This window comes from Epinephelus fuscoguttatus, linkage group LG4 (assembly GCF_011397635.1).
Source record: "Epinephelus fuscoguttatus linkage group LG4, E.fuscoguttatus.final_Chr_v1".
Classification (NCBI taxonomy): Eukaryota; Metazoa; Chordata; class Actinopteri; order Perciformes; family Serranidae; genus Epinephelus; species Epinephelus fuscoguttatus.
In genome coordinates, this window is record NC_064755.1 from 32,045,661 (window position 1) to 32,070,084 (window position 24,424).

Genomic DNA, 24,424 nt, shown 5'->3' on the forward strand with positions numbered 1-24,424 from the left:
CAAGTATTGGTAGGTTTAAGTTATTAGCCCTCAGCAACTGGCTACAAAAGAGAGTCAACAGATGGACATCTGCTGTTGTGTTGGATGGGTCTGTCACCACAGTTAAACTGGCAGGCAGAGTTTTGAGTTACATGTGACACCCAGTGCTTTGACTCTGATTCTATTGTTATCAACCTCGAACTTTAACCCTATATTTAACCCCACCTCTGTCTGAGGCCTTTTTTAAATCCCCTTTTCACTGCTCTTTATTCCTCTCTTTCTTAAAAATGTATACAATTTCTCTTCTCTCTTCACATTGGAATGTAATGTGAATATTAATGTATTTTTTTTTAAAAGATAATATCCTAGACAAAAAGTACTAAATAAATAAATTCATGCAACCAATGCCAGCATATGTTTTTACCTTATTTCAACATAAAATGTTCCCCCAACAACTGTAAAATGTACAAATCAGAAATGGAATATCTGTAAGCTACATTTCCCAATACGTAGTAAAAGTTACTCAACTGTAGTTTTGTTTCCCTAAACAGAAGGGGTTTCAGTGGGTTATCGAGCAATGTTTTGACCGCAGTTCTTTGCCATCGGGTCATGCTTATTGCAGTCAGTTGCAACATAAGACACATATTTCTATATATTGCTGTTACTTCCTGACGTGGACAGAAAATCTGAGTTGCTGCATGACTTTGACTCTGTTTTTTTTTATCTTCAGAGAACTGAAAGCAGACTCTTGACTAACAGAGTTCCCTTCCCACTGAAGATTCACTTCTCTTAAAAGGCTTGAAGTTGGTCATTTATGTGCCAGTCATATTCTGAGTGGCGAATGTAACAAGTCATCTTGACGGGGCTGCTTCTCGAGCAGGGCTTTAAGATAAGATATTAGACCACAGACTGAGGAAAAGTTGAAGTGATTATTGTAAGGATACCTTGATCTACCCTGGTACATCATGGCGTGTTTTGCTGTCACACTTGGTGTCATCATTCTGTCGGGATCCATCAATCTCTCAGCGGCAAACAAGGACACCTGTGATCTTTACGGTAGAGCTGGACAGAGTCTGACTCTGCCGTTTGTCTATGAGGGACTGGCAAGCACACATGTGCTGAGATGGACTCATAACAGCACCATCATTTTCTACAGACAACAAGGCAGAGTGTCCGTTGGAAAGTCAGAGGACATCTCTACAACTGGATCTCTTTTGCTGAGGAACCTACAATTCTCAAGTGCGGGGCTCTACCAAGCAAATTTGCTGAATCCCAATAGTACGCTGGCTAAAACATGGACCGGTCGTCTCTGTATGCTGGACAAGGTAGCAAAACCTCAAGTCACTTATGTGTGTGACGCCAAGTCTAGTGCTGTGAAGCTAAATTGCAATGTAGCTCAACCTCAGGGTTTGGTGTTCTCATGGACACTCGACGGGAAGACCTTAACAAGCGAAACAAGACAAACACTGAGCATATCACTGGCACAGCTTAAAGGGGAGAGGAGCTTCACATGTAGTGTGGCAAACAAAGTCAGCACAGAGAAGAGTGACACTGTTCATCCGACCTGTAAAAGTCCACCGCCACCACCTGTTCTCTGTTTTCCATCCAAAACTGTTATCACAGTGCTGGCAGGAGGAGCAGGTCTGATTCTGATTCTGCTCACCATAATCATCATATTATGTTGCTGCCACAGACAAAACAAAACCCAAATGAGACGCAGGGACAAAGGGGAGCTGAGGATGCTTTCCCTAAGCAAACGAGAGCCGGACTCCATCAGCCCGGAGTATGAGACGATGCACCCGAATGGAGACTCTCCACCCCCGGTTCCCAAGTCTTCACCCAGAGCCTGTTACGTGAGTGTTTCTCAGCCCGAAGCTCAGCCTGAAAACAAGCCTGCACAGCTATCTACAGCTGCTGAGGGACAGCAACCTTCACCTGTGCCAAAGCCGAGGACGAAAGCTCCCCAGACACCAGGCGTCTGAATGTGCCTCTCCAGGACTCCTCCGGAACTAAGACAAAAAGGCATGTTTAAGAAAGGCACTTCGGAAAATGTTGTATTTTTGCCCACGGTTTTTGCAGACACATTCTTTATGACTTTAATGTTTCAGATTATACCTATATAGATGCAGTCATTTGACAACTATCTGAACAATCTGTGTCTGAGATCAATAGGCTTAGTCATGATGTGACTCTTGACTAATAGAGTTTCCCTCCCACTGAAGTTTCACTTCTCCTAAAAGGCTTGACGTTTGTTTAGTTTCTTAGAAACTTCAAATGTGATATCACAACTTATCTACGCTGAAGTTTTGTTGTAAATATTTTCCATTTAGCTGTAGTGGTGGAGTTAAGGGTTGGTGTAGTCTGATCCCTGGTACACATTATAATAGAAGAAACTGTGATAGATGAATTTCAGTATTGATGTATTGTTCCAGTGTGTAATGTTACTTATGGTCCAGTCTGTTTATGTGTTTTATTATGACTTCTCTGACTCCAGAGCCATTGTACTTCTTTGTTATAAATAAAGCAATTTCCAGACAAAAAAAGAATGTTTTATTGTGAAATACTTGATATAATAAATTAAAGGATATCGCTGGTGATATTCTATAATTTTTTATTGTCAACAAATCCCATGAAAAGGCCAAAACCAACGAAACATTATTCTGTCTTTCAGCACTTTTCAGCTTCCTCAAACCTGTCTGCGGCTCTCAGCTCTGAGTTTGTTGATTCCAGCTGGAGACATAAATCTTAGAAACAAAGATACAAATAGATATAAATGTTCTCATACATAAAAATGATAATAATAATTTTATAAAACAGCTGAGCACTGTAGTTTGTAGGTTTAACAAATGTTTCTCTAACAAGATTAAACTGTTTATTTGATGGGGACTCATTTAGGCAGTGGGTCAATACAAATTGGTACTTTAACAAGTATTTACAGCACCATGATTTGTCTGTGAAACTGGTAATGAAGGAAGATGTCACCCTATACGTCAGTGTGGCTGACTTGTTTTGAGACAACGATCGTGTATGGATTACTGAACGGGGCTACAGGGCACAGGCCCAGGGGCTCAGAGTGTAAGTGGGAGCAAATATCACCGACTCTAAAGCCTGGTTCACATTACACGATTTTCACCGTGATTTTGATGTCGCAGAGGATCTTGACAGCCACCTTGGGTCAGAGGTGAGTCGGCAGATAGTCTGCCATGACGAGTCCTCATGTGTGAACAAGCCTACGAGCAAGTCGGCCCCTCGTCTGTGACTGGATATCTGACATGCTAGAAAACTGGAGAAGTCTGACACAACTGACAAAGAGCATCAGCCAATGAGAGGCAGGATACGTCCCACATCAGCACGCAGGAGGACAAGCTGCAGGGTTGCCACTTGCCAGGTCCACTTATTAGCCGTGACTTTGGGCTTGTTTTTTTTTGTAAAGTTGCTTACAAACATTGGTAGCCAAGTTAAAAAACGTAGTTTGGTGACATCACCGCGTTATCTGGGGCTCTGTCGGCGAGGGCTCGGTGGAGAAATCTTGTGGTGTGCACACACAGGTCATAACGCAGTTGGCGAGACTCCCGATGACAGAAACACACGTCGCCAGGTATGAACACTTAAAATTTAGAATAGTCTCAGTGATGCAAAATCAGGGTGAAAATCATGTAACGTGAATTAGCCTTAACACGCACTGACTAGGAAGAGATTCAAAATGAATGCAAAGAGATGCAGAGGAACCGGAAATAGACACAAAATGACTACAAAAAGGGGAAAAACAACCAAATAAGACACAATTACCTCAAAGAGACACAAAATTACCTCAAAGAGAAACAAAACGACTCCATAGAGATCCAAAATGACCCAAAAGAGGCTAAACAACTGTAAAAGTGTGTGTTTCTTGCTCCTATGTCAAAGAGGTGTGGGTGCGTTTTGCATATCTGTGCCCAGGGGCCCATTGTCTAATAATCCGCCCCAGATGGTGTTGATCTATGGCCCAGAGAAAAAGGTCTTAGTTTTTACAGTATGTCTTCATGGGAATTTGCTGATAATAAGAAAAACATAGAATATTGCCAGATTTTTCCTAAAGTTTGTTTTGGTATGGTTTGAGAACTTTTGTATCACAACAAAGATGTAATGGAAAAAAACAAATAGGAGGAAATGTGAACACTTCTTGACGTCCTCTGTTGAAAACTATTTTTGGCAGCTCCACTGATATCTGCACTTTGCGTTTTCTGTATCATCCAGTAATCACACTGTGTTTATAAAGATGGTGTTTGACATAAAAATGGCCGTCAGAAATTATTTTATATCACGTATTTGTACGGAAAAGGCGAACTTATCTGTGCAAAACACAGCCCTTTGTTCCAGCTTCTTACATGTCAGCATTCTTGCACTTATTAAAATTTGCTTGCTTGCAAGAAGTTATTAAAGGGAAAAAAATCAATAGAGGAATGGATTAGCTAAGGCAAATATCTATTATCTCCAATGGGTAAATGGTAATCCACACATGAAAGTGTTTGCTGTCTCGCCTAATGCTGTGTGACAGCCACATAATGGAATCCCCCTGAGCGTCATTGCCTAAAACTTACAAGCCAATGTCATCTTTTGTCAGGCCCTGCTCCACTCCTGCTCTCTTTACATGGCTGAAATTTCAGCCCAGCCAGCAGGGATTTGGCAGTAAAGCTGGTATCTGCTCCTGGAACAATGCCATTTGTCTTTCTTGAGAAGTGCTGAGACTTGGCTGGCAACACGCCCCGTCACTTCCCCTCACTGGCTAAAAATGTGCACCATATACATAGAGAGACTGATAGAGCAACACATATACACATACAGGCATACTGTACTCTCAGTGCACACCAGGGACTATATTTCGAGATACAACTTAATGAAACACATCTCATATGCCTTTGCCAGATTTGCCCTGGAAATGGGAGGGAAATACCTCTGAAATGTGTTTAATCAGTGGCTCTTGGAGTCCAGTGGATATACCCTTTTGATCTTGAGAGTGTGTGTGTCCAGGAAAAGGGTCAATTACCCATGGAAAGTATTTATACTGATGTCAGATCATTCTTATTACAGTTCTCTTATTGTCACGAGCTGCCAAGTCTGGGGAAAATACAAATCAGAAAATCAGAGGTCAGCCAGCTCACTGGCCTTTTTCATCAGATTTGACTGAAAATACAGAGATGATTATGACCTATTAGCATTCTTGAGCCAGTGTAGCACTCTTTGACCTCAGTTCTTTTTCTGAAACTCAAAGCAGTGAGTTAGTTAGAGACAATCTTCCAATCTGTCTTAAGTTTATTGACAAAGCAAAGCGGCCAATTGCTCTTGAAAATCAAACAGAGATATCCCATAATAACTTTGAATATCACGTTGTTCAGCCTAATAGCCTTTAAACGTCATTCAGTGTGGAAAATGTGTAGAGGGCTCAGGCTGTGGTCTTGCTGAGCACATTAACATTGTATTAAACAGTGTTAAATCCATTTTTAAACATACTATTAAGAATCAAATACACAGTATCTGTCAACACAGCAGTCCTATTTATCTGTTCTCCTGCATCTGAACACCTCGCAGTTTTTTTTTCCATACTTTTTTCACACCGCACATGCAATTTGTGGACTGGCTCTGCACGGGCTGTGGCTGTCTGCAACACACCAAATCAATTTCACAAATTTGCTGAGGAATCGGGATGCACTGATTTTTAATGGAGGCAGAATACTTTCCAGACCTCAGCGAGATTCAGCACCTCACGGACAGTGGCAGTGGAGTTTTCTATCTGACTTAATAATACAATGTACCTTTGAACGGAAATTTTACGATCGCCACTTAAATGGGTTACACCAGCTACTATTTGTAATTTATGTTTGTGTGTAAAGCTGTTACTAAGGTAAGTAACTGTTAGCTATAGTTTGTCTTGAGGAATGAATTTAGGTCGTAAAATCTTAATCTTCTCTCTCTGATGTGTAAATTGGTTGAAGGAATTGAAGGAATGATTAATCAAAAGCAATGCATGTAAACAAAGAGTCACGGCAGCATCACAAGCTGAAACATAACTTCCATAAACAGCACAGTAGCAATCAAACTCTAGCTTTGTCACTTGGTTTTGTTAGCTATGCAGCAGTTGCACCTGGCTGGTAGTTGGGTGTTAGGAGCTGCAAGGTATTATAGTAGCCTCTTGTAGTATTACAAAAAAAAAAAAAAAAAAAAAAAATTAAAAATCACATCCCAGCTACATCAGCTGATCTCAAACAGCCCAATTAACTGATGGAAAAACTGATTGATGGAAGGGAGTCAGCTGACAGTTGACAAATCTCATTCTGCATGCCTGCCCACTGTTGCTGCTTCCACTGCAAGCCGCTTTGCGACCCGCCTCCACCCCAGCTCCTCCTTTTCATGCTGTGTCTGTGTCTTATCAAAAACATTTCTGTTTGTCATTGACGCTGGCTCTGTTCTGTTCCTGGTGGTATGTCTTAGGCTTTCCATGTAGGCACAAGGAAGGGCAGGGAGGTTTGCTCTCTCTGCCTTAGGCTTTCTGTGTAGGCCTAGGAAAGGCAGAGAGGCTCCAGAGTGGAGCCATACGTCAAATATAATACTGCAAATGGAAATAAAGTTTTTTTTGACTAAAGTGGTCCTGACTTGTGATTTTTTGTTTGTGTGGCATCATACCAGTGTAAAGTCTATGGGATGAGCAATAACACGACTATGATAAATCCATGGGTGCAACCTGTTTCAAAGGAATTCTACACAGCAATCAGAGCATATCTATGATTCAGAGTCTGGGCTGGGATTGTCTCCACACAGCTCTCAACATGGAGGTGGCTAGCAGTGTGGACCAACGTGTGCTAACATGGCAAAAGTGCTGACAGAGCTAATGGTGTTAATTTAGGGGGGCTCGAGGGTGGGCATAACACTTCCGCAACAACGCCGTCCTGATACTGCAGGTCAGGATGGCATTATCTGTGGTAACTGCCGTATGAGCGCAGCGCAGAGTGGCTATTAGCTAGCCTGTGGGATACACACACAGTTACATGCATTAACATGCGCACACAGCAGGATCTTCTACAAAAGAGAAGCTCAGATAACAACACACAGAGGAAGCGTGACTCCATTCTCTGCACAGAATTCCATTACTCAGCTATATCTTTACATAGCAAACAGTTGTTTGCTACTGTGTTATTGTTCCGAGTTTTATATAAAGCTTCTTTGATAAAGGAATATGTAAATCTCTATTCAATGAACACTCCCCTAAATTTGAACTTTAAAGGATCAGGTGCAACTGCTTCCTGAGATTGCAGGGATTCATAACACAGTACTCTTCAGGTATTAATTTAAAGTTTTTACTCAAAAGAATAAAATGCAAAAACCACATTACAACTTGGCACAAAGCCCAGGGCTGCAGTGGGGTGATAGTTCACTCTTTAAAATAAAAGTGCCAAAGCAAAAGTTCCTGAAGAGAGATGTACTGTAGAAGGGATTTGCCAGTTTCTTCACAAGCAGGGCAGCGACTTGGAACCATGGGAGATTAAAGCCAGGACCCCCGACTGGGACATCTTTAGCGTGAGTCCTTAAAGAACCTGAACAGTATTACATGATGCTCTCTTACATGAGGTTTGCACAGACTCAGTATCCTCGGGGAAAGGAGGTCACCTGACATTTCAGATGAAATAAAGTGTAAACCAAAAAGCTGGCATGACCACACATCCTGTCCTAGCGAAGTTTGACCGTTGTGAGTGCTTCTTTGTGATGGTTACACAAGGATAGTTTGTTGAATCTCTGTTTATAAAAGGATTTTTTTTTTTTACCGGATTTCCCGAGCAGAGCAGTTTCTCAGTCTCCTCCTTGCACCCTTGCCAAATACTCCATCGTTGTCTACTTTGACACGGTGCAAGAGACCCCTGCAGAGGCAAATTTCATGAAACCCCGTGCAAAATAGGCTTCCAACACATCTCTGATCTGTAGCCCAACAATTTTATAATTTTTTGTCAGGGATGAAAGTTGCAGAAAGCACATGTTTTTAACAAGGTCCTGGAAGAAAAAACAGAGAATAGTTGCCTTGAAAGATTTGATGGGTTTTTGGATTCATTTTTGTGTTTTGTTGCTCAGTCCCTGCTAACGTCTGCACTTTGAAACAACAGGCCAATAAAATTGAGTTTATGGGCTGGCTGAGATCACGGAGAAGAAATCTAAACACACATATCTGGCTTTGGCTCTATGTACTGGCTTCTTTTTGAGGGGCAAATGCACAATTATCACCTTTTAACCAACACTACAGAGGCTAAATGAGAAATTGCTGCTTGAGTCCCACATTTGGCATCTGCAGTGGTTAGGAATGCATGTATAAATCACTTTGATACCATATCATGTGCCCGGGAAATGAGACACAGGGGTCATACAGGAAGAAGAGATGGACAGAATCAACGTTCAGACCATATTGACAGTGTCAGTAAGTAGAACAAATATTCCCATAATTTAATTCTAATACCTCAGCAGCTGCTCTGAGCCGCAGAGGCTGGCGTGTGAAAAGAGAAAAGGCTGGGAAAACAACAGCCCTTTGTCAGACACAGACTTAGACAGGAGCGCTGCTGCCATTTGTAGCCAGTGAAGGAATGTGACAGCGCCAAGGTCTACAGACATGATACAGAACATCACTCGCTCTCAGCAGATACTTTAAAAATAGTTCAGTGGAGCAAAACACCACTGTAACATGGTGTATTGTTTAGTCACTGGGTAAGAATAGTGCTTGAAAATACTGTATGGATCCACTGGCCACATTGAGTAACACACTTTTATTAATCCAACTTTTTCTCTCTGCAAATACCACTGTTGCCTCGGGAAGGTTGTTTCCATCTACAGGGTTCCTGCAGATCCTTAAAAAGTCATTGCATTAACTGATCTAAAAATAAGGAACATTATGAGGGGTTTTTTTTGTTTGTTTTTTTGAGGATGCTGCTCAGCTTTCAAGTGGTCAGCTCGCAGCCAGTGTTAATGTTGACGATTTCCTCCTGTTTCTCCGTAATACTATCTTTATCGTCATATTTACCCAACGCTTATCTGCAGCCGGTCATTCTGCTGTTAATGAGAGCGTCATTGTGTACAGGACGATGAATCAACACCCACCTCCACCTTCAGCCACACTTTTGGGAATGGTCACAATGGGACCAGATGGGCTCCTTCTTAATGAGTACAAGCTGCTGCTGTTTTTATTCACTTTTTATTATTTCTTGCACTTTGAGCACCCTTTTTGTGCACAGATGTTCTAAATAAGTTGACATTTTTTTGCATTGATCTCAATCTGTGAACCTTTTTTTGTGGCTGTTTTGGTGTGCTTGTATCTCCTCATCTTTCTCTGACATAGCAATGCTGAATCTTAAAATAATTGGTAATATCTATCTTCAAAAAATAATTGACCAGATACCTTACTAATGCAGATCATCATATCCTCATGCAATGGTTCATAGGATAATCCTATGAAAAACGCAACATAAATAATGTCACATAGGCTAACATACAGTTACTGGGGGAGGTTTAGTAAAGGTTTAGGTTTATGTGTGTCCCCACCACCCCAACCTGCCTTCTTACAGGACTGCTTCATTCTTTACTCCGGTCAGTGCATTGGTCTCGTGATCGCTGCCTTCCCAGATACACGAGTTGCACACAAATTACTGGTTAATGATTATGTAAGATATGTACGACTTTTGGTGCATTACTTTTTGTGTGAAAACATAAGAACAGTACATGAGAGCAGGCTGCAGATCAGGAAATTGCAACCAGAGACATTTTTGTTTCTGGCCAGGATGCTCAGAGCAGAGGATCCACTGTCCGCCAGCTACCTGTCACTGTACCTTGGATGACATGTGGAAGTGCAAATTCAACAAAAAATGGCAATTTAAACAAGATTTTATGATATGGCTGACAGTACAAGGCAATGCATGAGGCTCGGTGTGTTCAGGCAAAACGTTTTTTAAACTCAGCATGATGGAAATTAAGGCAGAACATGCAGACTGGAAAATAAACTATTGTGTGGAGTATGTTTTTATGTTTTTTTCTTTAATGGTATATCCTATTTATTTCTTCTGGGCGTTGTGTAGACTTCACAATATCGACATAATTATATCCCAACCCAACAGACGTAGGGTTTCGGCTCGAGTCAGGAATGAAAATGGGCGTTGGGCACGACAATCCATCATTTTATCCTGTAAAAATGCCGTAAGGCAGCTCCTGAGTCCAAGACACATTTTCCTGAGGGGACAATAAAGCATATCGTATCGTATCGTATCGTATCGTATCGTATTGTATCATATCGTATCGTATCGTATCGTATCGTATCGTATCGTATCGTATCATATCGTATCATAAAATCACCAGTAACGTTCAACATTTAAAGTAGATCATCTAACTTTTTCACTGGAACAAAAAAGTCATGTTGTATGTTAAATAAATGTTTGGGCCAAATTGTCCCTAACTCCCATCATTGATGTTGATTCTTATTTTTTCTCTCCAAATTTAATTATTGTCATATTCATCTTCAATTCCATTCTCAGAACCCTGCATTTAAATGTAAGGCAATCATCAATACAAATACTATCTACAAATTCATAAAGCTACGCGTAAGCCTGGTTCTGTTTCATAAATCTCAGTAATTGTGGCACAGGGGGCACGTGCATGAGCCCTGTTTCCACTCCCACAGTTATCCCTAAATGGACATGGATGCATCTGCATCTGGCTCGAGGTGTATCTCACAGCTTGCCTCCATCTCCGGCTCTGCTACAAATTCCAGGTGAAGCTTTCATTCAGGGGATGAGTCTAAACAAACATTCCAGGAGAATCAGCTGAAGACAAAAGACGGGGGTAAACTCCAGTTCAACAAATGCTGTAAAGCAGGCCTGTCATTTCCACTACAACCAGAGCTCTGTAATAAAAATGCTTCTATCAGCCAAATTACCCATCCGCGGTCGTGCACCTGATATAAATCAGATGGATGAAAAATTCCACCTCCTGGTCTAATAAGCATCTTGTGTGCACAGACTCAACAAAGATCAAACATTTCTCTAACATTCTTGGAGATATGGTGTGCATGTGCCAACACAAAATTACAACCTGGCAAAAAAATATTTTTACACTCCACTGTGTTTTTGCACAGTCAGACTTTTTTTTTGTGCTGTGCTTTGACATGTGGGGCAAAAGCATTTAAGATGAGTCTCCCAGATAGCTATAATACCTTTTGAAGAACACCCAGAAGAGATAATTTGGATAGTTTGAAGCCTTTGTCTTGGGCTACCGGCCGATCTCCTCTCAGAGAAAAGGATCCCTTAAGCTTCATTGTGTGTGGGGATTTATGCAGGGATGACAGCACGTCAGTGATGGGCCATGCAACAATAGATGAAGATGAGAGAAGTGTAAAGGTGCAACAGAGGGCTAAACAACACAAGGGTTTGCTTTGGCTATGCCGTGCCTATCTAGCAGAGCATCAACACAACACTCCAATGTCCTCTCTGTGTGGCCTTGGTTTCTTCAAATGTCTTTGAAAGGTACTCTGCCTTTTGTGGCCTCGTACTGGAAAATCACCCTAAAAGGACTTTATCACCAGAATAGATAAGAGGGTTGGAAAAAATGTGTGTTTGCAGGTTGTTTGTTGCTGCCATGGAGACAAGCTAGTTGAGCGAATTACTAAAAAAAGTAAACACACAAATTTAATATGAGCAAGGCAAACAGAAATTACAATCAATGTCAGACCAAGCACATTCACTCTTTTGTTTTCAGTCCCAAATGCAGCAATAATAGGTACAAAGTATGAGCCATTTATAATGTGTGTTATTAGCTTATTAGCTGTGTGTAGTCAGGAGTCCAATAATGACACAACAATAACACACACAATATGACTGATGACAATTACAGAGAGTACAAATGTATTGTACAAATGCGTACGCAAGGCTTATTACTCCACCAAGCACGACTGTCTAATTAGAATACAGCTAATCATGTGTCTAACAAGTCTTCTGGGCCAATTAATCTGAGTCCATCTTGTCCTTATGGCAACTGACAGACAGTCTGGTCAAAGTGGCCTCTGATGCTGCACTCCGTGCCAATAAATGTGTCACAAGCAGCTGGGTAGTGTACGTTGTTGAGCTGCGCTACCATATGGAGTGCTAAAACGGAATCGGTAATCCTGCTGCCATTGTGGCATGTGAAGAGCTCATGAATCTTTCTTGCAGGACACATTATATTTCATTCAACACTGTCTGGGATGTCCGTGTGCAAAACGGGAACAAAGGCGAGGGGCAAAGGCATGAGGCTTGAATTTGAGGCTGCTTTCTAAAACTATACAGGGAGGCTGCGGCGTAGAAGGTCGCTACTTGGTTCCTTTTTAGGGCTCAAGACATGAAAGTTGAGAATGTATGTTTGTTACGTTGCAGAGCAGCCACCATTCTGATTTACTATTTGCTTACAGAACACACTGTTTCTCACAGGAGATGGATTATAACCTCAAGAAAAGATTCCAGCTCTGTCTCACGTTCTGAAGAACACTGGCTACGTCTGAAATTCCAAACCAGCATGTGATGCTAGAACAGTATGTGAGATTTTATAGTAGTATGACACCAACACTATGTGAATTGCACACTATTTCCGGTGAAATATTACGATGTGCAAACACTGGACACTACGCCAGCATAACATGCAATGCGGTCAACGAGAATATTTATAACAGACAGCCAATAACGTTTCAATGTAAGTGTCAGTGTAGGGTTTCACTTTGCTAGATGGCATGTGCCACTGAACAACTTTTACAGGAACGGGGCCCAGCTCCAACAGTCTCTAGGTCTCTTTATACATCCATAGTTACTGTTGCGATGCTTGTTAAGCTTTCTGCTCCAGCATAGCAGTGCGATGCCGTATACAAAAACAATGGAAGCTTGATCTCTTTGATTGGTGATCATTTTTTTACATTTCACACAGAGGTAGACAAATTCAGACTTACTTGGTCCACGTGCACCCCCAGAGTGCTTAGGTGAGGTCGAGGCTTTAAAATAATGTAGCAACCAGACCATAAGCAGCAAGAGACACAGAGCCAAACAAGAGTGAATCTGCGGTTGGCTTTTATTTTCACTTTTGCTGGCGAGTGTGTTTATAACCACTGGCCTACAATCCTGTATAGTTTACCTTTAAATACATGCTCGATCACTATAAGCTAAAAGAAATCTCCCAAACATCAAGAAAGAACGGCACTGTTGTTGTAGCCTATCGCAAGGCAGCGAGTTAAGTGGACTATACAATAAAATTAAATGTATTTTGTCATGACCTAACCACTATGTTCGGATGTTTACTAAAGAACAATATACCTGCACAGAGGTTGGATTTCTGCTTCATTATTATCATCTTTGTTTTCTTACGAATATGTTTCGCTTTGACAAGAGAAGAGGTTTTGACGATGAGGACTAGTTTGGGAAACGTTAACTCTCTGTCAGGTAATGAGTTTGGCTGGAGCTGCTGGACTCTTTCCCAAATCTCAAGAGCAGGACACAGAGCCACTAACAATAGCCTATACTTGAAAATGGTACGTGTCAGTCTTTAAAGGGGCTTTTCCTAACATAATTTGAACCCCATAAAACAATGCAAGTAGTTAACGTTGTGTTCTCGACCTGGGCAGTAAATCCACACTGTACTGTTGATAGTGAGCTTGTTAGCTTAACTCCCCAGGGCAGATAATCATGCAGTTTAATACATTCCTTACAATTTTGCTGTTGTTTTTGGATTGAAGAAAGATGCAACACTCCTGATCCTCATTCTGATTTTTACTCTTACGCCGAAACACACCAAGCAGCAGCCAAGTGCGGCCTGCAATGAGCTGCTATGCAATGTCTGTGGTGAGCTGCAGCGAGTCGGCCAAAGTTGGGGATAGATTAACTTTAAGCAGCAAATTGTGGCTGAGAACACCCACAGCCAATCAATAAATACATTCCTGTGACTCCTGTGACATGTTGACCTACGATACAAAACATTTCTTCCCGCCTGAATCACATAAACACGCTTTTGGCTGCAGAATAATGCCTCTGTAGTCGCACTTCCCCACTGCTCGGTGTGCTTGCGGCATTAGCCTTATGCACACCACTTCATCATCATGAGAAGAAATGCAAAGCTTCTTGATGGCAGCAATTTACAATTAGTTCAAAAGCTGCTTCAAACACAGAGACAGATAAATTAAGGTGTTTATTTAATGTATTATGTTGCGGAGCCTCTCTGTTCCTCGTAAAATGCATCTATTCCTCCACTAAATCCTCCTCTCAAAGCTCAGTATTACAGGCACTGAGTGGATGGCTGATGGTGTACTTTAAAATAATATGAGTGTATTTGAATATAAGTGTACTCTATTATAGAATTAGAACATCTCCAGATGCCAAATTGAGGCTGGAGAGCTTTGTTAGGAGCTATAGTGTGGTGAAAGCTTCTCATTGGCTTTTGTGCAGGCCTATTGAAGTGGTTTTGTCTGTGTTTGAGGAGCACTACCACCAGACAGGCTGGATAGAGTGCCCCTCTTGCTACGCTAATAGACTAGCATATTTGAGTGTGATTGAAGCACACACACACACAATCAAACAAATGGCCTAATACAAAGCAATACCCAGACACTCACACATATAGACACCGTGTCTGTAGCCCAGACTGGAAGGCATGCTCAACACAACACAGCATCACTTAGACTGGCTCTTAATTAGAGCAGGTAGACAGAGGGGTGGAGATGTTTTGGGGGGGAGGACGCTGTTTGGTTTGAGGGCCTTTTGAAGGATGAATAGCTGGACAATAGTGCGGCTTTCTTGTGGGTTAAATATGATCACACCCTGATAAAAGGAAAGAATGATTGATAATCACAGCAGAAGTTATTTTCATTGAGTCTCGGTGGTAGAGAGTGTGCAACCAAATGTTTAATTAAGTGTCTAGGAATTTTCCATTTTTCTCTTGTCTGCAGACTGTATCCTCCTTTGACAGAGGAGGGCTGGTGTACACGTCTCCTGGGTACAAGAAACCAAAACCTATTATGTAGTAAGCGCAGAGAAAAAGTGGCTTTGAGGACCTTCAGAGACATGATTGATGTGCATTAACCCCGTCAGATGCAGGGTTATGGATCAGTGCAAAACACGACATAAATCACTTCCAAATGGTCTCACCTACCACTGGTGCTCCCTCTAATGCCTCTATAAATGCAATACATTTTCAGTCTGCGATTGTAAGTATTGTTAGACTAGCAGCAGAATTGCAGAAATGATCCTAGCATGTACTTGTTAAGGACAACAGTGCCCTCCTTAGCTTGTGTAAAGAAAGGCCACTGTCACAGTTTTTTGTCTTTGTATATCTCCTCAAAACACAAATTCCAACGGCAAAATATTTTGAATTCTGACAATAATGTCAGAACAAAACTGTCTGCATCAGGTCATTGCATTTGGCAGTTGTGTGTTGTTGACATTAGCTTTGTTTCCTTCATTGCCTAACAAATCTGCAGCTATATGTGTAAAAGTTACAATAATGATTTTCCAATCAAGAGTTCTATCTCTACTCTCTAATAGGTGGAAAAGTAGAAAAACAACAGCAACAACAACAACAACAACAATGGTTTCCCATCCCTTGGCCACAAACTGGACTTGAACATTTCAGGAAGAGGAAAAAATACAGAAATGACCACAAAGCAGGGCGTTAATATAGACAGTGCAAGCAGTGCAGTTGCACTGGGGCCCGTGAGGTGGGGGGGACCGTAGAGGGCGTGGACACTTATGAGTGATTGCCACCTTGAAAATATGCCTGTGTTCAAAGAAGAACTCTCATTGAATTACAAGCAGTGCCATTTGCTACCTATACCCTTGAGAAAGGAAAATCCATCTCCTTCATGTTTATTTTTTTTTTCTCTGTAAAATAGTCAGTAGCATCTATAACAAAATGATATGCTTATTCTATAACTGTAAATCAACTGTATATAAATCAACTATTCTTTAACTATAAATACACTTTTAAGTTGTTGAATTAGATTAATAATTTTTTATTTTCTTTCTGTATTTTTTGTGATATACAGATATGCAACGATGATTGCTGGGTAATACGTATCCCGTAGTATACGTATTACCCCATGTCCCATGTAAAGTCTCTGATCATGTGACAGGAGGATATGTGTGTGATGGCATGCACCAGGGCCTGTCATAATAGCGTGCACTGGGGCCCGTTGTAACCAACTTAACACCACTGCCACAAAGTATTGTTTTTTTCACCAAATAAAGAAGTATTTAATTTCATTTAATTTAATTTAATTTCTTGTTGTTATGTTTTTGTTTTTATATGTATATAAAATGTTTATTTCAAGCACATTGAGCTATTCTTGTCATATGAAATGTGCTATACAAATAAATTTGACTTGACTTTACTTAATACATTATATATGGCTATTAATAAAGAAGTATACTATATATTATTTTTGTTTGCCAAAAGGTCAGTCACAGACAAACGAATAAGCTGTATGTGGCAAGACGCCAAAGAGAACATTGGGGTTAATGCATTATTCTATTAGATAACACTTTCGATCAACAATTTTGACTTTTTTGGGGTGACTCTATCTTTGAGAAAGAGCATTCTGGCTCTGTGATTTTTTTTGTAAGGTGCAGTGTGTAGGATTTAGTGGCATCTAGTAATGAGGAATGCAGATTACAACCAGCTGAAACTTCTCCCGTATGCCAAGCGTGAACTCCTAGTTAGGATTCCATCACTATTCATTGATCAGGAGGTTTTTACCAGAAGCAGAATTACCTGAAAAGGTCCCTTCTTCTCCAGCACAAACAAACCAATGATTTAAACCAGTAAAAACACTGAATATAGCAGTTTCAAATTAAAAAAAAACAGTGTTTTTCCGATGCTTGTCATGGAGGGAGTGCTAACTATGGTGGCCGATGGGTAAACAGAAATGGCCCTATCTTAAGCCAGTGTTTAGTTTGTCCATTTAGGGCCACTGTACAAACATGCCGGTGCAACATGGCGGATTCTGTGGATGAGGACCTGCCACGGTTCTTATTTTCAGGTGTTATGCAGCTAGGAAAACATCCTCATTATATTATACTTTCTGCCAATATATCTCCCTACACCCTGCACACTGGACCTTAAGTTTGATGCATTGCCTCTAGTTTGAAAACGTCTGGTCCTCTGCAGCAGGAAAACAATCGAGTATGGAAAAATGGACATAATCTATTCTGAGCTACCTTGACAAGAATTCCCTCGTGACCACTAACGTCTTTTTCATAAGCTCTGCAAACTTTTCCATTGAATAAATACAGCATGTCACTTCAAACCCCCAAAATATTAAAGCCACGAGAAAAAAAAAGTATTTTTTGGGGGGAGGATTTCTGTCGCTTGTATGGTCTATTGTCTGTGTCATCACATGACAGTGTGTGTGTGTGTGTGTGTGTGTGTGTGAGACTAACTGGGTTGTACTGTATATACACCTCACAGGCCTCTTGTTAGTGTGAAATGCATGCGAACAAAGGCGACATTCTGTTAAGAGGTTTAATATACCCTGGTGACGTGAGCCACAACAGTGTGTAAAAATCTCCAGAAAGCTCATTTGATTGGAGTGTTAAGCTGTTAAAAATAATTAGCTTTTTTCCCCCTCTCTCTTGTTATCCAGTGTCTTGCCTGCTAGTTTCACACACAAAAGACCGGCTGCAGCTCACAGCTATAGTCGAGTCTGGCCTTCGCCTCGTTCATTCTAACTATATGCTGACATGGGGCAACATTTTCCAGGCTGTTTAACAGCCTCAAGTTTTACAATGGGAAAGTATTTTCCACAACGAAAACACTGCCACTGGTCATAATGTGTGCATTTCCTAAATGACTGTCAGCAGGCTTTTATGACTATTTAGCTTTGTTCATTGTGGGAACCACAGCTTATGAACCAGAGTACTTTAACCTTAAGAAGAGCTGAGTAATGTGAGGTATTTTGCCTTATTGCATGGAGTCCTGACAGAGATCCCTGAGCAGATAATAATCCTTCAGTGTCTTCTCCCCAGTACCAGCCTTAATGTGTGATTCACACTGCAGTCTCACATTCACGGATCAAACAATGCAAGTCCATTTTTCACCACACCACATGTGCACACGGGCTTTTGGCACATACATGCGTACCCCAGGGGTCCGACACCAACCTCCCACCCCCTTCATACCTCCTCCAGTTGGACCATGTCTGTCTCTGACAGCATACCGCCCAGCCATGTGCGGTGAATAGGTGGTCAGCCCTGGACCAGGGGCTGCAGTCGGCCACACATCGCATGCAGCTGTTACAAAATGGACACTCTAGACATGTAACACAATACCTAAAAATGACCTCATTCAGTCTCAGCCAGTTAGAGTCAAAGCTGACACGATTTCTTTCAAAAGCGCTGGCAGCCAGGCTGACGGTACAGTTTATAATGCCTGTGAGGCAAAGTGCCAACGGCTTCTACCCCAAACTACTGATAGCCCAGTTGGCAGGGGGAGATAACTGTGTAATCGTGTGTGGTTTTCATGGATTTTCAAGCAGACATGGTGCATCAAAAGATGAAACTGATACTGTTCAAGGCCAACTGTTCCACTATAGGATGGATGGGTGTGTGTTAGTAAGTGAGTGAGGGGTGGGGGGGAGTGGGAGTGTGTGTATGTGTGAGGTATACAAGGACTTGAGCTCGCTTAAACAACCGTCTCCTACTGCAACAACTTTCACTGGGAAAATCGTTTCAGAGCAGGAAGCTATATGGCTTCTGCTCTGTAAGCAAAATACAGAAAAGGCTGGAGTATTGACAAAGTGGAGCTACAGTAGTGCCCAATCATCAGATCACTTCAATCAATCAATCAGTGATGACACACACAAGAAAATATGTCCATGCAGACTAATACACAGTTTGCAGAACCCATTGACAGACTACAGGACTTCACAAACACCACAAAGGCAGTGATGTGTCACATGGGGGGAACAAAAAAAAACCTAAAACAAAATGAAAGCATAGCCACTAAAAGGTGTGTGTCTTAGGTCACAGTTGATGTTGCATGAGCCTCCACAGAACACCATGGAGATAAGCCAGTCAGTGGTTGTGTGGTGCTTTGTCGCCATCTACTGGCCGGCTGCAGAAATGCATTACAATGTTTACAGAGATCCTCACCATATTACCACACTAGTTCAGTGCCATTGACAGTAAATGTAGACGCTCCTGTTTTAATTTGTGAACTATAATGAAAAGGTTTATCTAAATTGTAAAGATATTAACTTTTCCAACAGAAGACTGTGATTCTGCCTCACAATTTTCAACCATATTTCATCAAAAATCATTAGACCTCTTGTAAATCACCGTTATTACTGGCGATGAAAATTCACCCCTGAAGTCTTCTTACAGAGGACATTTTGTCGTGTCACAGTAAGTAAAGCACAGGTGTAAATAATACAAATCAATTTACCTGCTTCGATGTCAGGGTGCTGGTAATGTCCTTTCTTGTTCACTGCACACTGTCAGAGCTTACTGGGACACTTGAATAAACTGGAGCCATCGTTAATGTTGTAAGTAACACCTGTGCTGGTCCTACAATGACAAGTCTGTGTGTCTGCTGTGTAAAAGGCCTGTACTCCAAGGCAGTGTAAAAATAGAAGCTTAACATACATAGAATAACAGCGCCAGCACACACACTGAAAAATATTATTCTTAATACAGCCAGTAAGGATGAAATGCAGCAAATACAATGTTTTAGAGAGGAAATAGATGTCAGTCACTGCTCAGTGGTTTCATTAGTCAGCACTATTCTTTGCAGTCGTGTACTGTACATGGTAAAAGCATTCTAGAAAACAATCTGAAGAAGCCTGATGCTAATCCTTGATGTTCTGTAAGCAGCAGGACCCCTATCATAAACTATACTTTTATGCTCTTGATGGTGAGCTAATGCTGCTAACAAATAACTTCCACCTGTCTTTTTTTCAACAAGATTGTAGTGCACTTAGATGCACTTTTGTGCTGACAGTCATTATACTTTCTGCCTGTCATGCCCTGGACTGAAATACCGGTAACAAAGATTGCAGGCCTCAGCACACACTCTAATATTTATTTCTCACAATTACTAAAGGGGTATTTTGGCATCATGATGGGCGAACAGCAAAATAACAAAAATATGGGACTAAATTAATCAAACTTAAATGACGTACTCAATCAAATATGAAGCCAAAGACAAATTTCTATGCTACAACAACTAGCAACAAGATCAAATAAAAATGCTAACAACCCCTGCAGATCCTAGGGCTGCTGAAGATACTTGCATGATACTGTTTATGTTTTACAAAGGTTTAGACAAGGCAGGCTGTCTGCTAACCTGCAGCCCATTAGCCAGCGGGTGAGAGACCAGAGAGAGGCAGAGAGAGATCCATAAGCACATAGAGTGGGTTAGAGCAGTAGAGCATATATATATATATATATATATATATATATACATATATATATACATACAAATACAGTGTTGTTATATGACCTCGAGATTGTAACTTGTACAAAGGCTCCAAAGTCAGTCGGCCAGGAAGAATCTAATGCATCTGCACTTAACAGGAAAACCTGTATGGACCATAACAAAACACAACACAACACAACATAACACAACACAACATAACATAACATAACATAACATAACTGTTGAGCTGTCACATCACATCAAAAGCAGTGTTTAGTGCCATAAAACTTTAATAGAGATGTTGAAGAAGTGAAGTGAGAGGGGAAAAAAACTGGCATTTATTAGAAAGAAGATTACTGAAACAGAGGTGAGAATGGGCTTTGGGAAATTCAGCAAAACTGAATAAAGCTAAAGCAAAGCAGATTAAAAGCTTACTCCTTTCTCCCCCTCTTTCAGTAAATGGCATTTTACCTTCTCAGCTTCACCTGACTGGAACCTACACCTGCACAGGTGAAGTATAGGGTGAGTTCAAGCTTTAAAATCAAACACTGATGTAAGATTTTTCAGTTACTGCAGCACCCAGCCTCTCCCTGCTACAAAGGATATCCCTGATTGTACTGCTGATCTACAACATCCCAGGCAGGTTACCTACTGCAGGGTGCACCCCTTTAAACAGATCACAATCCTGTGAAACAACATAAAACAAACACATTAAACCAAGTCGTGATTAACAATTTATTAGATAAACTTAAACATTCGACTGACATTGATAGTTAAACAGACAAAAACACTATTAATGTTGAAACCTTTCAGAGTAACATAATGTAGGCCATCACAGCTGCCTCCTGCAGGGACTGTAGGATCTTGTTTCAGACAGTAGGGGTCACTGTTTACTCAGTTTACAGAAATCAATGTTGCAGAACTATCACAGCAGTGAGAGGTGATGAATGTTAATCACTTAGCCTTTTATGCTTGTATTTAAAGTGTCAGATATGGTTGTAATTTTGGAGCTGCTTCACAGACATTAAATGGGAATGAGCTTAATCCTGTTGTAGTATTCTCCCTTCTGAAACACAAAATGTCCCCATATATGTAAAATATTCCCCTGGTTGCCTTAAGCACACTAGTTGTTCATGTTTACTTATATGCTTGGACTCTTTTAGACCATAGGAATGACACTTATGGATTTTGAAAATGGGTGTAGTTCCACGTTAAATAGCAAATGCTTAATGTCAGATATGATATTACATTAATGCTAACAACACAGAAAAACATTTGTGCACAGCACAGTTACATTAAAAAAAACATGCTAAACTTAAGCATCTCACAAAATGTAATCTCAAACTTAATTTGCCTCTGAGATTGGGTGCATTGCTTCACGTGTCAGTGCAGCCCAGGTGAAGAGTGGTGTGTGGAAACGTGCTTTTTGGGGCAGGTTGCAGCTGCAGATCGCGTTGGAATGTCTGCGCTGTTACCTCAAAGCAGACTGTGCTTCATGGTAAACATCAATCATTAGTGTCTTTTATGAGGATTCTCTGCGCAGGTTTGTGTTTTTCAGCTCAGTCATTAAAGATGTCTGGTTTACACTCACAGCAAACAGGCCAGGGAGACTTTTCCCCCAACTCGTCCATACAGCCCAGAGAGTCTGGAAGGACCTCAGCACAGCATGGTTTCACTGGAAAACTGCTTTTGAGGGGAGCTGTTGTCGTGCTTCAGGACTCTTCCAAATCCTTAGATTAGATTTTAGGAACCGAGGCAGGCTCCTGGCATGAAATCAAAGCAGTTCTTGAGGGACCAAAGTATCTGTTTTCATTTAATGTACAAAGCTATCTCTGTGCAATGAGCCCTGGAAAAGTGGCTTGTATGTAAACAGTTTGCCTTTCGCTGAAGTACCTGCACCTTTATTACTGACTCATTTTGGTGACATAATTCCTCGAAAATGGTACTTTCCACCTCTTGGTAAAGTTTTCAAAGCTTTCTGGGAACTTACCTCACCCGTTGATTTGACATAACAATTTGATGAGTCATGGGTAGTTGACAGCTTCAGCTGTTTCCAGAACTCAAGAAAATGTGTACTTCAGTGAGAAATGGATTTAAAAGGTATTTGCTGTGTTTATGTGTCTCTTAAGTGGAACCGAGCTCTAGAAAGTCGTGTTGTGGAAATGCAACCTGCACCACTAAGTGAATCCACATGGAGCCACAATCTGGCGAGCACAAACACCCAGCCAGCGCTGACCTGATGCCCTTCTTTCTTAACCAACTGGCCTCTTTGTGATGGAGATGAACTTTGCTATGGTGATAACACAGACATGAGTTTTTGCTCACATTATTAGTTTTAACTGATTTTGTTGTCTCTGTTTAACAAGTCCCCCTCCAATGAAAAAAAGTTTCTTATTCTAACATCACTTGGTTGTTTGACCTTCACTGTGCAGACTGATGTATGTGCAGCAGAAGTGATACTAGAAATTAGCTTTTTTTTCATCTGCCATAACGGGAACATTTCTCTGTGGTTAGCTTTGACTATGCTTATAGTTTAAGACCTGTACGCACGAGCTTGATTTTGTGACACCACAACTAGTTTGGGAGCCAGATGTGGTCTAAGTGTAACATACACAAATGTGATGTGCAGAGTTGATGCCTCCAGTGACAACCTGCTTTAGCAGTGACGTACTGTAGATACATCTTGTGTGAAGAAGTTAAAACCGTGAAATAAATAAAATTTATAATATTCATATAGATATTGTTTAGGCGGCACGGTGGTGTGGTGGTTAGCACTCTCGCCTCACAGCAAGAGGGTTCCTGGTTCGATCCTGGGTGTGGGAGCCCTTCTGTGAGGAGTTTGTATGTTCCCCCCGTGTCAGCGTGGGTTTTCTGCGGGTACTCCAGCTTCCTCCCACAGTCCAAAGACATGCAGGTTATTGGTGACTCTAAATTGTCCGTAGGTGTGAATGGTTGTCTGTCTCTATGTGTCAGTTCTGTGATAGTCTGGTGACCTGTCCAGGGTGTACCCGCTCTTGCCCAATGTCAGCTGGGATAGGCTTCAGCCCCCCCGCGACCCTCAAGAGGATAAGTGGTTAGAAAATGGATGGATGGATGGATGTTGTTTAATGACACAGAAACATTTTTAATTTGCCTTTAGTGTTCATTTTTCAGGAGGTTTTTTCCTACCAGGAGCTGAATTATCCACAGAGGACTTTACTTCTCTGGAACAAATGGAGCAAGTGATTAAAACCATAAAAACACTAAATAGAGCAGTGTCATGTTACAAATCAATATGCCTCAGCAAGTCGCAGACAGGCCGTTAGCCCAGCACCTGCTAATGTGTGCTCACCTTTTCTCTCTGATAACTTAAGATCAAGACGTTCAGGAGGTTTTTACCAAAACAAACAGGCCCGGTGATTTAAACCAGTAACAACAATACATTTTTTCTGCAAACTGCTGTGGCCAATGCACATGCACAAATGCAAATGGCCCTATCTACAGCCAGTGTTTGGTTTGTCTGTTCTGGGCTACTGTAGAAACATGGCGGACTCTCTGGAAGAGGACCCACTCCCTATGTAGATATAAACAGCTCATTCTAAGGTGACAAAAACACAACAATTCTTATTTTCAGGTGATTATACACTAAAGAAATCACATTTTTAATATTATATTCCATTTCTGCCACTATATCCCCCTAAATCCTACACACTGGACCTTTAAGTTGTCTTAAAACATACTTCTATCAGAAAGCATATCCTCATTTTATCTGAGCTGCCTGTATATTTTGTTTAATCTTTTGCCTATTGTTACATATGTGTCCTTCTTGTTTTTTAACATTCACTTTTTATCTATTTTTTCTCTTGATGACAATTTATGACATTTTAGTTTGTGTAACGCTCTATGTCTTATTATGTGTTTCAGCTGTTTATGTTTTGAATGTGTTCAGTTTTACTGTAAAGCACTTTGTATCTGTGTTTTAAAAGGTGCTATATAAAATAAAGATTATTGTTATTACTATCAGCATTGATATTAATAGTAATGCTGT

The 24,424-nt window shown here is 41.0% G+C and overlaps 1 protein-coding gene across 1 annotated transcript; it reads left to right on the forward strand.

Annotated features, from left to right (window-relative positions):
- The first annotated feature begins 782 nt into the window (after nt 1–782).
- LOC125887366 (T-cell surface antigen CD2-like) lies at nt 783–2,507 on the forward strand. The gene has a single exon (XM_049574122.1). It carries the CDS (start codon nt 945–947, stop codon nt 1,959–1,961), a length of 1,017 nt encoding a protein of 338 aa, XP_049430079.1. The 5' UTR covers nt 783–944; the 3' UTR covers nt 1,962–2,507.
- The last annotated feature ends 21,917 nt before the right edge of the window (nt 2,508–24,424 follow it).

Coding starts and splice junctions, on each gene's coding strand:
- LOC125887366 (XM_049574122.1), top strand. CDS start 945: ATGGCGTGTTTTGCTGTCACACTTGGTGTCATCATTCTGTCGGGATCC.